General features: G+C 26.4%; 1 protein-coding gene across 1 annotated transcript; it reads left to right on the top strand.

Moving 5' to 3' along the window:
- Nucleotides 1-5,961: 5,961 nt before the first annotated feature.
- On the top strand, nucleotides 5,962-13,238 carry LOC145950524 (putative disease resistance RPP13-like protein 1). The gene is made up of 3 exons (XM_083061617.1): nucleotides 5,962-8,513; nucleotides 11,649-11,703; nucleotides 12,975-13,238. Exons 1-3 carry the CDS (start codon nucleotides 6,010-6,012, stop codon nucleotides 13,236-13,238), a joined length of 2,823 nt encoding a protein of 940 aa, XP_082917743.1. The 5' UTR covers nucleotides 5,962-6,009.
- The last annotated feature ends 3,950 nt before the right edge of the window (nucleotides 13,239-17,188 follow it).

Here is a 17,188-nt window from a genome sequence, read left to right as displayed (position 1 = left end):
GTTCTAAAGAAACATCTACTGGAGTGGTACCGACAGGAGAATCAACTACCAATGTTCCACAATTTTTGAATTTTGAATTATCAATAGAGTACGACTCTACAATCTTTTCCAGTGATTCCTCGTCGAGATTTGATTTTATACTGCTTTCCCTTCTCAACATTCCTTCTGAATTGGAATGCTTTGTAATCTGATTATCATCCTCAAGCTCACTTGTCTTTATAGATGTGAGATGTTTGTGACTATCATGCTCACAAAGTTAAGTAAAGTTATTCTTGTAATTTTTAGTACACCCTGTCTTAAAAATTGGTTTATTATAAATGTTATAATATATATTTTATAGGTGTATGCACCTAGAATGGTACAGTAATTTTGGACTAACATAATATTAAGTGGTATAATATTTAATAACATGATATTTAAAAATAAAAAATTAAAAAATATATAAATAAATTTTTATCACTCGTAAAAATATATAAAAATAGAATCTTTTGCATGTTATTTTTATTTTTATATATTATATTAATAAATGTCATGTAACTTAAATAATGATAAATCATTGAATAATGTTTAAATTTAACGATAAAAAATATTAAATTAATGATAGAATCTAAATTTTGTATTTTAAAAGATAAAAGAATTAATATATTTATTTTAAAATAGAAGAATTAAAAACATAAATAAAAAATAGAAAAAATAAAAATATAATTTAGCCAATATTTTTTAAGGCAAATTTAGAAGCAACTAATTTAAATTTGTCATAATCAATTTCTGACATTTGTAAATGTTACAGCTCTTTTAGCTTTCAGGAAAAATATTTTGTGGAGATTTTTAGTTATCAGAAACTGTATTAGCCGTGACAAACTGCAGCTTTTTTTTTATTTTTATATATACTTTTTTTTAGTGATATCTTTATGCATAAATAATTATGTTTGAGTTGGATCACATAAACAGCTAATAATTAGTTTGTTGTTGAACTACTTTATCACTATTCCTAAAAGTTTAGCATTAAAAAGAAGCTATAAAGAAAAATACATGCATTATTAGATAAGTTGAGTTTATTTATTGATTAGTTAGCCACCAAAGTTGACCAAACGCACTTAACTTTCGTAAAAGACATATCTTTTGAAAAGGGACAAAGAGTTTTAAGTGTGAACACTATGATTCTTTTTAAGACGCAAGTTCTTCGTAGTTTCACTTTCACGCTTTCATGTAAATAATATCCTAATATAATGGGTTCAAGGCTTTTTTGTTTTTTGTTTTTTTCAAAACTATTCTATAAACTACTTTTTAGTAACTACTTTTCAGATGAAAATAAAGAAATATAAATACGTTTATTAACACTTAATTTAACGACAGTTTAAAAACTGAGAGAAGAAAAAATTTAGTTGTTAATTTTATTTTCTTATACTTTGAAAAAAAAAACACTTGGTTTATAATTTTTTTTATTTACAACTTCATTTTATTATTATTATTATTATTATTATTTATTTATTTTTGGTCATGTAGAAGAAAAAAATGTGTATTTATGAGATTTATTTTTAGAATTAAAACAAACCATATTATAGACAGCTTATTAGAAAAATAAATATTACCGTCTTATAAGTTATAACTTTTAATTTCAGCCTTTATGAATTATGATATTATAGAAAAAACTTAAAAGATCAAATTAAATTAAAGTAAATGTTTAGATGGTTAATTCAACAGTTTATTAATATAAAAAGTTAGAGTGCTAGTATATTATACCTTTATGTTGTATTTTATTTTTTTTCTCACTAATTTATATTTAAGGATAAAATAGAAATAATATATATATATATATATATATATATATTTATATATATAACTACCTTTTTAAAAATAATAACTACCCATCCCTTTATAGAAACACTATTTTTTTTTACGGAGACAAAAAATAGTAATATATAAAGAAGATATATATTTTTTTAGTGTATAAATTTAATTTTATGAAAAACCTGTTCCACCACCTCACACACAAACCTTCTTCACTCACAATTAAACTGGAATTCAATATTTTCATAAAATGTTAATTTTATCTTTCTTTTATTTTATAAAATCATTCAGATCTAGTTATACATATAATGTAAATTTTTGGCTAAAAACCTATTTTGGTTCTTTATAATAATTATTTGTTTTAATTTAGTCTCACTTTTATTTTTTGTCTCATTTAGTCTTTAATAATTAATTGGTTACAATGTCAGATTTCCGTCTAAATTATTTAGACGGAGTTAACTGTTAGTCATGTGGATGCTACGTGGATGTCACGTGGAAGCTACGTAGATGCCACGTGAATATCAAATTTTTGTCATGCATGTGGAACCAAAACGACCTGTTTTGAATCCGGAACGGGCCGTTCTGGTTCCAAAATACAGTTAATGTAACTTAATAACTTTATAAACAACTTCAGCAATATACAACATATTAAAATTAATCTATCATGTCAACTTATATAAACAGCATAAATCAACTTAAGCACTCAACAACTCAACTATTTCAACAAAAGAACACCACACATAAAGCTTCCCTAACTCTCCTGAAATTAAACAACCTACATTCTAGCTTCCCTCACCTGAAGATTGGCTCAAATAGCCAAAAACTGAACAAAAGTAGAATTTTCCTTCGAGGCTCAACTTAGAACTTCTATCCACCCAAATCAAGCTTTCTAATATGAATTTCAAGAAATGACAGAAGGCATTAGTGGTCTAGAGAAGAAAAGGAATCATACAGAGAAATTTGGGAGAGAAAGGAGCTCACAGACCCAGAGACCTTCTCTCTAAAACTTCTCTCTAAAAACTCACATTCTCCTCAAGGCCCACAACCCCTATTTATAGACATTCCGGAATGGCCAGAACGACCTGTACCAAATTCGGAACGGCCCGTTCTGTACTCCTTCATCATGTGCAAAACCCACCTGCAGAACGACCCGTTTTGAAATCAGAACGGCCCGTTCTGGTACTCATCCAGAACGGCCTGTTCTGCATCTAGAACGCCCCGTACTCCAACCAGAACGACTTGTTCTCCAACCAGAAGGACTCGTTCTAGAATTTGGAACGGCCCGTTCTCCCTCCAGAACGGCCCGTTCTCAACCACGAATTATTGGTAAATTTAATAGCCTGGAACGACCCGTTCCAGATTGGGAACGGCCCGTTCTGGGCTACTAAATCACCTATATTGGACTTTCTAAAACAACTTGCTACGTTACAATAAAAATTAAGTTTAATTTATTTATCACATAAAGATGTTTTTAATGTGATATAAATTTTTACAATTTTAATTTTTTTTTATCAACATAAACAATATATAGAAAGTACAAAAGTTTGACAAATATAAGATAAATGAATAGTTCCTCGAAAATTATATTTTATACATACGATAATTTAAATAAATAAATAAGTATATATATATATATATATATATATATATATATATATATTAGAATATAATTTTTATTTTTTAAAATATATCATTTTTTAGATAAAAAAAATTGTGTGTGTAAATGGTTTGCTTTCGATTTTTGAACCACACTGGTGCATTATGTTGTTTGGCGTTCTGGAACGGCCCGTTCTGAATCTAGAACGGTTCATTTGGAATCTAGAACGACCTGTTCTGGTTTCAGAACGACCTATTCTGGTTTTAGAACGGCCCGTTCTGATGCACGCATTGGTGTTAAATAATGTATCTGGAATGGGTCGTTCCAGATGCAAAATTTACACATCATGAGTGCAATCGGAACGACTCTTCCAGTTTCAAAATGGGTCATTCTGGTTCCAGATGCATGACAAAATTTGACATCCACGTGGCATCAACGTAGCTTCCACGTGATCAATAGTTAACTCTGTTTAAATAATTTGGATGGAAGTCCGACATTGCAACTAATTAACTTATTAGAGACTAAATTGAGACAAAAAATAAAATTGAGATTAAATTGAAACAAACAATTATTATAAGGGACTAAAATTAGTTTTTAACCTAAATTTTTCTAATTTATTTTATTACCAATATATATGTAATAACTATCTTTTAGTACACATATATTTCAAATTAGTTTTTATTATAAATATATATTTTAAAATTATTAATTTTAATTTTATTTTATTTTGATCTTATTTAAACTTTATATTTAAAAAATATTAATTTATATATAAATATTCATAAATACTCATTCATATATATATATATATATATATATATATATATATATTTATTTATTTATTTATTTATTTATTTATTTGATTGATATCAGATAAATGAATATATAGAATGATAAAAGGGATTATTATCTGTCCCATGTTTCATTGTCATTATTATGGTTGAATTTAAATAAATAATTTTTTATTTTTTTAATATTTTGAAATTTTTTTAAAAATGCTATTGTTTAAAAAATTTTATTCCCAAATTGTGCTCGTTAACACAATAAAAAAAATCATTATAACCAATAATAAAATGGCAATATTGTCTATTTTAGTAAAATATGTTTAATTTTTTTATTCTAATATAATAATAACTATTATTCATGGCCGAAATTTAATAAATTTATTTAGTATCATTTCTTATTTTACAAATGTTATTTATAATTTTTAAAATATGTATCAGTTTTATTCATTTTATGCTATGATAATATTATTTTACAGTTATTTCTGATTTTGGCATGCTGTAGTGTTATTTCTTTTTCTTTTCACATTTGTTTTTCCTTTTCCCATAATATTTATTAAAATATTGTAATATTTATTAAGACTTGTTAATGAGCAATAATATACAGCCCGAAAATGTATTCTAAACGTTTTGAATATTAAAATATTAATATTTTTAAATAAATTTATTGTAAAATACTTATTTAATTTAATATTTTATAATTCAAATTATTATATTAATCTTTCGGAATGAATTTTGACGGATGTATTTCGAGGCTCAATCATTTTTTCTTATTAATAGATATAGTAGAAAATGGTTAAATAGAAGATAAAATTAGAAAGAAAAAAAATAATTAATTGATGTGATAATAGATATGATAAAGTGTGAAATATAGAAAAATGAGACAGAAAGTGGATGGAAGATAAAGTATGTGTATAAACAGTAAGCCTACTATAATGATAGATTATTTTTTATTTATATTATGAAATACAAAACTATAAAATGTTAGACTCAAAGTCAAGTCTACTTTGTTTATTGATAGTAGATGGTAGACGCAAGTTCTTGGTAGTTTCACTTTCACGCTTTCATGTAAATAATATTTTCATGTAAATATTAATTTATATATAAATACTCATAAACATTCATTCATATATATATATATATATATATATATATATATATATATATATATATATATTTTATTTGATTGATATCAGATAAATGAATACGTTTATAATATATAAAATGATAAAAGGGATCACTATCTGTCTTGTCATTCTTATGGTTGAATTTAGATAAATAATTTTTATTTTTTCAATATTTTGAGAAATTTTTAAAAATATTATTGTTTAAAAATCTTTATTCCCAAATTGTGCTAATGAGTAATAATACAGTGGTTGTTAACAAAAAAAAAATCATTGTAACCAATAATAAAATGGCAATATTGTCTATTTTAGTAAAATATGTTTACTTTTTTATTTTAATATAATAATAACTATTATTCATGGCCAAAATTTAATAAATTTATTTAGTATCATTTCTTATTTTACAAATGTAATTTATAATTTTTAAAATATTTATCAGTTTTATTCATTTTATACTATGATAATATTATTTTACAGTTATTTCTGATTTTGGCATGCTGCAGTGTTATTTCTTTTTCTTTTCACATTTGTTTTTCCTTTTCCCATAATATTTATTAAAATATTGTAATATGGGTAACTTTATTGACTTATTGACTTAAAGTCAAGTCATCAATAACTCATTTCATCAGTATATTAAAACTGCAATGCATTGTTATAGTCATTCACATAACTTGTTCTTCAAATTAATTACTCATTTTCTTAATTCTTACCATACATGGCAGCAACATTGGTTGGTGGTGCTTTTCTTTCTGCTTTCCTTCAGGTTGCATTTGACAGACTTGCTTCTCCTCAAGTTTTGGATTTCTTTCGTAAAAAAAAACTTGATGAGAACCTTTTGAAGAAGTTGAAGAGAAAGCTGCGATCCATCGATGCTCTTGCTGATGATGCAGAACTACAACAGTTCAGAGATCAACGTGTGAGAGCATGGCTTCTTGATGTCAAAGATGCTGTGTTTGAAGCTGAGGATTTGCTGGATGAAATTTATGAACTCTCCAAACGCCAAGTGGAAGCTGAATCTCAGGCTCAAAGCATTGAAGACAAGGTGTGGAATTTCAATTTCTCTATATCTCCTGTCAGTTTGTTCAATAATGAAAATGAAATTGAAACCAGGATGACACAAATCCTTGATGACTTAGATGAGCTTGCTAATGAAGGCACTCATCTAGGTTTGAAACCCAAACTAGGCTCCAAAGAGCCTAGTTGTGTGTCACAAAAACTGCCATCAACATCTTTCATCATTGAAAGTGTTATTTATGGTAGAGATGATGACAAAAAAATCATCTTTAGTTGGCTCACATCTGACACAGACAATCATAACAAGTTATCAATACTTTCTATTGTGGGCATGGGAGGGGTGGGTAAGACCACACTTGCCCAACATGCATACAATGACCCAATGCTAGAGGGTAAATTTGATATCAAAGCTTGGGTCTGTGTCTCGGATGATTTTGATGTTTTTAAGGTAACAAGAACAATTCTAGAGGCAATCACTAAATCAACTGATGATAGTAGAGACTTACAAATGGTTCAAGAAAGATTGAAAGAAAAATTGTCTGGAAAGAAATTTCTCCTTGTTTTAGATGACGTTTGGAATGAAAAGAGAGATAAATGGGAAGCTGTGCATACTCCTCTAATTGATTGTGGGGCTCAGGAAAGTAGGATCCTTGTTACAACACGTAGCAAGAATGTTGCTTCTATCATAAGGTCAAAAGAACACCTCTTGACACAATTACAAGAAGATTATTATTGGCAGTTGTTCGAGAAACATGCATTCCAAAATGCTAATCCTTCCCCAAGTCCAGACTTCAAGGAGATTGGCATGAAGATAGTTGAAAAATGTAATGGACTTCCTCTTGCCTTAAAAACAATGGGAAGTTTATTACACAACAAGCCTGTTTTGGAATGGAAAAACGTATTGCAAAGCGATATATGGGAATTGGAGAATAGTGATATTGTGCCTGCTTTAGCACTGAGTTATCACCACCTTCCTTCCCATCTCAAAAGATGTTTTGCTTACTGTTCTTTATTTCCAAAAGATTATTTGTTTAACAAGGAGTTTTTAATTGAGGTTTGGATGACTCAAAAATTTCTAGAATGTTCTCAACAAAGTAAAAGTCCAGAAGAAATTGGTGAACAATATTTCAATGATCTATTATCTAGGTCGTTCTTTCAACAATCAAGTGAAAACAAAAAGCGTTTTGTCATGCATGACCTTCTAAATGATTTGGCAACATATGTTTCCAAGGACATTTGTTTCAGGTTAGAAGTTGATCATGGAAAAAGTATACCAAAAACAACTCGTCATTTGTCATTTCAATGTTTTGATGGGTACGAAACTTTACATGATATTGAAAGGTTACGTACATTTATGCCAACACCTTTTCATGTTTGGGATTGCAAGATGTCGTTACATGAGTTGTTCTCCAAGTTGAAGTTCTTACGTTTCTTATCTTTGTCTCATTATGTCCTATCAGAGGTGCCAGACTCTGTTGGCAATCTTATGCATCTCTGTTCCTTAGACCTTTCCTGTACTGACATAAAAGAGCTACCTGAATCAACGTGCTCACTCTCTAACTTGCAAATATTAAAGTTGAACAATTGTAAATATTTGAAGAAGCTTCCCTCAAGTTTTCATAAACTCATCAAGTTGCATCGCCTTGAATTGATTTTCACTCACTTGAGAGAAGTGCCAACACGTTTGGGACAATTGAAAAACCTTCAAATATTAATGAGTTCATTTTGTGTTGGAGAAAGTAAAGGGTTCACTATTCAACAATTAGGAGAACTCAATCTCCATGGAAGACTGCAAATTAGGAATCTACAAAATATTCAGAACCCGTCAGAGGCATTAGCTCTGGATTTGACAAATAAAACACAGCTTGTTGAAATAGATTTAGTATGGGACCAAAAATTGATCCTTGATGATCCAAGGAAAGAGGATGCGATTATAATTGATAATCTAAAACCGCCAAAACACTTGGAGCAATTGTTAATTAAGGGGTATAGAGGTACACAATTTCCAAGTTGGTTATTCGATAATTCATTATCGAACGTAGTCTCCTTAAGGTTGCAAGGTTGTAAATTCTGCCAACGTTTGCCTCCCCTTGGACGTTTGTCATTTCTCAAGTTCTTGCAAATTAATAGGCTTGATAAGATAGTGAGTATTGATGTTGATTTTTATGGGAGTAAATCTTCTTCATTTCCATCTCTAGAATCATTGTGTATCTACAGTATGAAGACTTTATATATATATATATATATATATATATATATGAGGATCTATTTATTCTAAAAATAAGTTTAGAAGTAAGTTTTTTTAAATTTACTCTATTGAATTTAAAGTTTTTAATATATTAATCAGATTTACAAATTTTTTAAAAATTTAAAAATTATTTAATATTTTATTTTATTAATTTAAATAATCCTATAAAATAATTTTATGATTTAAATTTAATGAAGTATTAAATAATTTTTAAATCTTTTTAAAATTTACAAACTTAATCTATACATTAAAAAAATTTAATTTAAAAATTTGATCATTGAAATTTAATGAAAAATATAAGTTATTTAATGTATTAAATTAAAGTAAACTTATTCTTTAAATAAATGAGTCTTCTTATATATATAAATATATATATATATATATATATAAATGGTTTTAATTCATAAATTTTATTTAATGTATTAAATCAAAGTAAACTTATTCCTGGTTTTAATTCATAAATTTTATTTAATACATTAAATTAAAGTAAACTTATTCTTTAAATAAATGAATATTCTTATATATATATATATATATATAAAAGTAGTTTTAATTCATAAATTTTATTTCTAATTGAAGAGTTACATATTGTGTTAATTATGTATAAAAAAATATTTAATTTGTTGCAATATATAAGAGTCGAAACTTCAAGCTAAAATGTACTTTGATATAGTTTAAAAATATTTTAAAGAATTTTTCTATTGAAAATAAATAATTTTATTTTAGTTCTTAGAAACATTTTAAAGATATTATGTTGGATGTCATTTATCCAAAGAATCAAAGTTAAAATCCAGTTAAAACTGGATTGAATTTACTGCTATTTGTAAATAGTTTTCATTCCTTTTCGTCTTAACTTTTACATGAGAAAAATATTATATGAATTTAATATACTTTCAATATTATTGAAATCCTTGTTCTATCATTTAATTAAATCGACGATTCTCAAATATATGCATATGACTAGCTCTAGCTCTCAAAATCCTCAATTTTGGTAGCACTGTTATTTTTTTCAACCTCGAGTGCAGAACTTAGAAGGATTACTGTTTTTTTTCTCCGACCCTTTTCTTGAATTCTAAAATATTAGTTTTTTATTCCAATTTTGTTAAAAAATATTTAATATTGTCACATAAAATTTACTACCTACTAATATTTTTATTAATAAAAATATTACATTAAACATCATTGATAGTATTAACTATTTCAAATGGTTATTTTTAGATATATTATTTGTGATTTAGGAAATTATAATAAGACTTTAAAAAATTATAAAGACTAAAAATAATAATTTTAAATTTAAAGGAAGATTACAAATAAATTTATTCTAAATTTAAAAAATTAAAAATATATTTAACCTTGATTAGTTTTAGTAGAATATCACCTTCCAATTATATTTTTTTTATCTACATATTTGTACTTGATATTTGTACTTGAGACCTTCCTTAAAAAATTAAAACCAAATTCCATTTTCACTAATATAATAATATAATATAATCTTTCATATATCTGAAAAAATTTACTAGGATCTCATGCTTTTAACATTTTCTAAATTTGTAATCTACCAAAGTTTTTAATTAACTTATTTTAATTATTTTTCTTAACTGAAGTTCCTAAATTTTATCAAATAAATAAATAAATATCATATGAAAATTTATCTCACAAGGTTTTAATTTAAAGATTATCAACATCCAAGAAACCATGGTTTTCCCACTTAATTCCTTATATCTCTACCTCAGGAAGGAACAAGTTGCAATTTTTTTAAATTTAATTATCTTAAATATTTATGTCATGAAGGAAATCAGATACGTAATTATAGAGATTGAAATATTTGTATTTATTGATATTATTATATCGTAGCAATTATCATGTTTACTTATAAGGATAAAAAGTAAATTCTTATTTATGGGTAATTTTGAACTCATTCCAATTTTGATAGGAAATATTCAGTTTAATTGAATATGAGTACGAATGAGTATGTAATACTCAATTCACTATAAAAAAAAATGTGTGATTTGTGATGGTTATTTTGGAAGTTTTTGGCGATTTGAAACCATCACAAAATTGCATTTTTGTTTGACTTATTTATATTTTTTAGCGGTTTTAAATATTTTATTGTATTTTATGTGGCATATTAATTCATGATTTATCCATTACTATACATCCATCCAACTAAGTTCAAGAAGAAGAAAAATTAGATAAATAAATTAATTTTATAAAAGACATATATAAAAATAAAAATTAGATAAGTAATTTAAAATTTATGAACAAGGAATTAGATAAGTAATTTTGAAAAAAATTCATGATTACCTGATGTGAAACACTTAGTTAAAGCAAGTGAAGTAAATTGAGATTTTTTTTTAGTTAAACCAAGAGAACAAAAATATGCTTTAATTTATATTTGTATACAAATAATATATTAATTAAAAATTGATGTACATGAATTAAATAAATAAATGATATTTTATCTATAAAAAGAATAAAATGTATTTATCATCACAATAAAACTATGAAAAGATAAATAAAATTAAAATCAATTTAAATTTTAATTAGATCTAACATATACAATAGTTAATGATAATCTATGATTTGACAATTTGCCTCTAGTTTTAATGGATCATATACATCCCTATAATATATTACTAATTAATATATTGTTTTACATGCTTATGTATCGTTGTGATTCTGGTAACTGTGTAGTGCATTTGTTACTTTGTATTAATAGTATCCCCTTGTAAATTACAATATGTAATATAAATTATGTAACATAAAGAATTATGCATATAATCCGAAACAACTTTTGGCAGCATATCAATCACAAAACTAAGGTACCCTATATCACTATGAGAATTTCATAGTTTCATAAATGAAATATAAAACTGCATCAATAGGGAAAAATAATGCTAATAATAAAATTATAATAGCTAACTCATATCTATTGACACCTTATATTTTTGTAAGTTGGAGTTATAGGAAAAGAAGTAGAAATTAATGTTGAATATGTTTTTATTATCCCTTACATGTCCTGAAGCAATAAAATTTGCAGAAAAGGAAGTAGAAATGCTAATATGTTTTTATAACCTTTTACATATATGAAGCAATAGAATTTGCAAGAGGATGTCAATTGTGCTTGAAAGTATCCAATATCACTTGGTAAATTACACAAATTTGTCTAAGTAAACACATGTGTAGGGGATTAATTCTTAATATTTGTGTTTTGATACAACAATTATGTGCAGGAGATTTGTTAAACTAAACAAATTTGACTAAATAAACAAATGTGCTAGGATTAAGATTCATATATTCAAAAGAACTTAAGATTTCATTCGGATTATCAACTTATTATCATAAATCAAACTCATGACTCACATGCTATCTATCATGAAAAAAAGTCCAAGACTCTCTCGTTAGGAGCTATGGTTACTTTCACCTATTAAATCATAAGTTCTTAGTTTTGTGATAATTCATGTGTAACATCTATTTATAATATAAAAAGTTGAGATACACTATAATACGTTGATACATCACTTTATGCATTACCATGTTAGTGAAAAAGTTTATGTGTCATTTTATAATTTTTTTTTCTTATTCTATTATATCTCTATCTATAGAAATTAAAAGCTACAAAACTTATAAGTCACACTCTCTACTATCTCACTCCTCCTTCTCTCTCACTTTTGCATGAAAGTTATAATTAATATTCAATAATGAAAATACAATGCATAATCTAAAGCATTTATGTAAAATAAAAAAGGCTTAAATATGTTTAGTTTCTTAAATTTATAATAAATACATTTTTAGTCCCTCAAATGTAAAATTGTTTTCTTTAATCTTGTAATTTTTAAAAATCTTATTTTAGTCCCTTAAATCACTAGTAACATCTAAAAGTGACAAATTGATATAGTTGTGCAAAATCAACTTAGTTTAATGTTATGGTTTTGCTAATAGAGACATTAGTAGGTAAATTTTGTGCAACAATATTTGACAGACTCTAAAAAATATTTGAAAATAAAGATTAAAATAAGATTTTTTGAAATTACATGGACTAAAAAGATAATTTTTTAATTTGATGGACTAAAAGTAAATTTACCTTAAATTTGAGGGACTAAAAACATATTTAAGTCTAAAAAAAAATTAGTTCCACAATTTAGTTCTCTTGACACAATCATTAATTAACCTAAGGGAACAGATTAGAAAAATCTCTTGATAAAAGTATCCAAGCATTTGGGGAACCCTCTCTTGAAAGATGGCTATTAAGGAGGAGAATCAAGTATTAGTACTCTAACAAACATCCTATTCTACTTAATGTGGGACTTGGGCAGTCCATAGTACTTAAGCTCCGATCATAGTGGCATAATGGGAGTGGATCATTTTATGTAAACTCTGATACTCATGTATTTTACATTTGAATGATTGCATTGCAGATGATGATCCTGGAGCAGCAATACCATGATGATTTGAAGAAAGAACTTCAAGGTGTTACACATACTTCAACAGGTTCTAAAGAAACATCTACTGGAGTGGTACCGACAGGAGAATCAACTACCAATGTTCCACAATTTTTGAATTTTGAATTATCAATAGAGTACGACTCTACAATCTTTTCCAGTGATTCCTCGTCGAGATTTGATTTTATACTGCTTTCCCTTCTCAACATTCCTTCTGAATTGGAATGCTTTGTAATCTGATTATCATCCTCAAGCTCACTTGTCTTTATAGATGTGAGATGTTTGTGACTATCATGCTCACAAAGTTAAGTAAAGTTATTCTTGTAATTTTTAGTACACCCTGTCTTAAAAATTGGTTTATTATAAATGTTATAATATATATTTTATAGGTGTATGCACCTAGAATGGTACAGTAATTTTGGACTAACATAATATTAAGTGGTATAATATTTAATAACATGATATTTAAAAATAAAAAATTAAAAAATATATAAATAAATTTTTATCACTCGTAAAAATATATAAAAATAGAATCTTTTGCATGTTATTTTTATTTTTATATATTATATTAATAAATGTCATGTAACTTAAATAATGATAAATCATTGAATAATGTTTAAATTTAACGATAAAAAATATTAAATTAATGATAGAATCTAAATTTTGTATTTTAAAAGATAAAAGAATTAATATATTTATTTTAAAATAGAAGAATTAAAAACATAAATAAAAAATAGAAAAAATAAAAATATAATTTAGCCAATATTTTTTAAGGCAAATTTAGAAGCAACTAATTTAAATTTGTCATAATCAATTTCTGACATTTGTAAATGTTACAGCTCTTTTAGCTTTCAGGAAAAATATTTTGTGGAGATTTTTAGTTATCAGAAACTGTATTAGCCGTGACAAACTGCAGCTTTTTTTTTATTTTTATATATACTTTTTTTTAGTGATATCTTTATGCATAAATAATTATGTTTGAGTTGGATCACATAAACAGCTAATAATTAGTTTGTTGTTGAACTACTTTATCACTATTCCTAAAAGTTTAGCATTAAAAAGAAGCTATAAAGAAAAATACATGCATTATTAGATAAGTTGAGTTTATTTATTGATTAGTTAGCCACCAAAGTTGACCAAACGCACTTAACTTTCGTAAAAGACATATCTTTTGAAAAGGGACAAAGAGTTTTAAGTGTGAACACTATGATTCTTTTTAAGACGCAAGTTCTTCGTAGTTTCACTTTCACGCTTTCATGTAAATAATATCCTAATATAATGGGTTCAAGGCTTTTTTGTTTTTTGTTTTTTTCAAAACTATTCTATAAACTACTTTTTAGTAACTACTTTTCAGATGAAAATAAAGAAATATAAATACGTTTATTAACACTTAATTTAACGACAGTTTAAAAACTGAGAGAAGAAAAAATTTAGTTGTTAATTTTATTTTCTTATACTTTGAAAAAAAAAACACTTGGTTTATAATTTTTTTTATTTACAACTTCATTTTATTATTATTATTATTATTATTATTTATTTATTTTTGGTCATGTAGAAGAAAAAAATGTGTATTTATGAGATTTATTTTTAGAATTAAAACAAACCATATTATAGACAGCTTATTAGAAAAATAAATATTACCGTCTTATAAGTTATAACTTTTAATTTCAGCCTTTATGAATTATGATATTATAGAAAAAACTTAAAAGATCAAATTAAATTAAAGTAAATGTTTAGATGGTTAATTCAACAGTTTATTAATATAAAAAGTTAGAGTGCTAGTATATTATACCTTTATGTTGTATTTTATTTTTTTTCTCACTAATTTATATTTAAGGATAAAATAGAAATAATATATATATATATATATATATATATATTTATATATATAACTACCTTTTTAAAAATAATAACTACCCATCCCTTTATAGAAACACTATTTTTTTTTTTACGGAGACACAAAATAGAAATATATAAAGAAGATATATATTTTTTGTGTATAAATTTAATTTTAGAAAAACCTGTTCCACCACCTCACACACAAACCTTCACTCACAATTAAACAGGAATCCAATATTCTCATAAAATGTTAATTTTATCTTTCTTTTATTTTATAAAATCATTCAGATCTAGTTATACATATAATGTAAATTTTTGGCTAAAAACCTATTTTGGTTCTTTATAATAATTATTTGTTTTAATTTAGTCTCACTTTTATTTTTTGTCTCATTTGGTCCTTAATAATTAATTGGTTACAATGTCGGATTTCCGTCTAAATTATTTAGACGAAGTTAACTGTTAGCCATGTGGATACTACGTGGATGTCACGTGGAAGCTACGTAGATGCCACGTGAATGTCAAATTTTTGTCATGCATATGGAACTAAAACGACCTGTTCTGAATCCGAAACGGCCCGTTCTGGTTCCAAAATACAGTTGATGATTATATCCAGAAATTTTAGACCGCGAGGACAATACTTATTCATATATTTGTAATATTAAAAATTTTATATATAATTTTTTAAAGTATAAATATATATTATAGTTATTTTTTAAAAGTTTTTATATTTATAATTATGATTAAGGATGAAAATAAACTAGGTCAGATTATGCTATATTATAATTTAACAGATTTAAACCTAATTTTTGTTAAAAATACATATTATAAATATTATATATTTATCTGTCATAAACATTTTTTAAAATGTTTGGTTACATAACAATCTTAAAAACCTACTTAATAATAATTTAACACTAATAAAAATATATAAATAAATATGTTAAATATTATAAATGTAACGACCCGCCGTGATCTCTACACTTAATGGAATTGCACTAAAAATTTGTAAACTAAGATAAATAATAAAATTGGATAACTCATAAATACAAAAACATGAAAAATTATATATATAAGAATAATTAAGTATTAGGTATTATATACAAATATTCAAAATTACTATCTCCTAGTGCCGGTCAAGCACAAAATTGTTACCCAAAGTGGTAACTTTGACACTAGGTACCAAAAAATTTCACTTCTAACAGCAGACTCAACCAACAGCTCCAACCTAGCCCTGATCTGCTCTCATACACCGTATGATCATAGCAGTTCATCCACATGGAAACAGAAGGGTAAGCTAGAATTCGATAAACAACCATACAAGTATAGGGAAAATACTATACTACTCATTATTCAATCATCATCATACAGTTCAGCATAAAAACACAACTCATTAATACAACTTAGAAGAAATTTTAATACAACAACAATAACAATAATATACAACTTAATATTTAATGCGTCGTCACACATGTACAACTGGAAGATCTCCAACAACTGAAGTTGAGCAGTCTAGGTGACATAAACCCTACCAAATCCAACGTTTGACCGATCTCAATCAGGTCAGGTATAGTACAACGTTAGGAACTCCGAAGAGAACCAGGTATAGACAACAATAGGCGATTTCTCAGGTGTGCCACTTAGACTCGGAGGTCCAGTACTACTGTCAGGACAGAAGGGTTTGGATATGAGCCTACCACGGCCTTGGCTAGCTTCACCAATCCACATGTGGAGTTAGCCCACCCATTGTCCTCCAAGTACCACGCACCCTCCAGTACCTAGTCAAAGACTATATCTCTAACTAGATACCTTACTCAAATTGGTCATTCAACCATGACATGGATCGACTATTTCCATGTCGCCCACACAGTACTAAGGGATTCAACTTTAAAACAACTTTCAACTTTTAAAATAACTTTCAACTTATCACCCTAGTACTATGTATCTTAACATCTGGCCGCTTGTAATCAGTATAGCTCGGCTTGGCCCCTATACCGTGATCGCTTTGTACACGTGTGCTTCGACCTTGCCCACACACGGGATCAACTAAGTCCTAGAGGAGAACAATACAACGTCCACTCCAAAGGACAACTTCCCAAGGAGGGTTTTTCAAAAAATTGGGCTCTCAGAGCACCACAACTATCTTAATCCACAAAATGGGATGAGCAATTTCGAAAACATCTCCCCTAGTCCTAGTGATCAACAACTCATCATTACAGCTTAATAAGTTTAACAACTTAAACAACATACAACTTTACAACAATATACATCTTAACAACAATAGACAACTTACAACATGCAAACAACTTAATTAAACAATTATAGTCATTTCAATATCAACTTAATGTAACTTA

Source organism: Cajanus cajan, chromosome 8 (genome assembly GCF_000230855.2).
Source record: "Cajanus cajan strain Asha chromosome 8, NIPB_CcT2T_4, whole genome shotgun sequence".
Taxonomy (NCBI): domain Eukaryota; kingdom Viridiplantae; phylum Streptophyta; class Magnoliopsida; order Fabales; family Fabaceae; genus Cajanus; species Cajanus cajan.
This window is presented reverse-complemented; position numbering and strand designations above follow the sequence as displayed.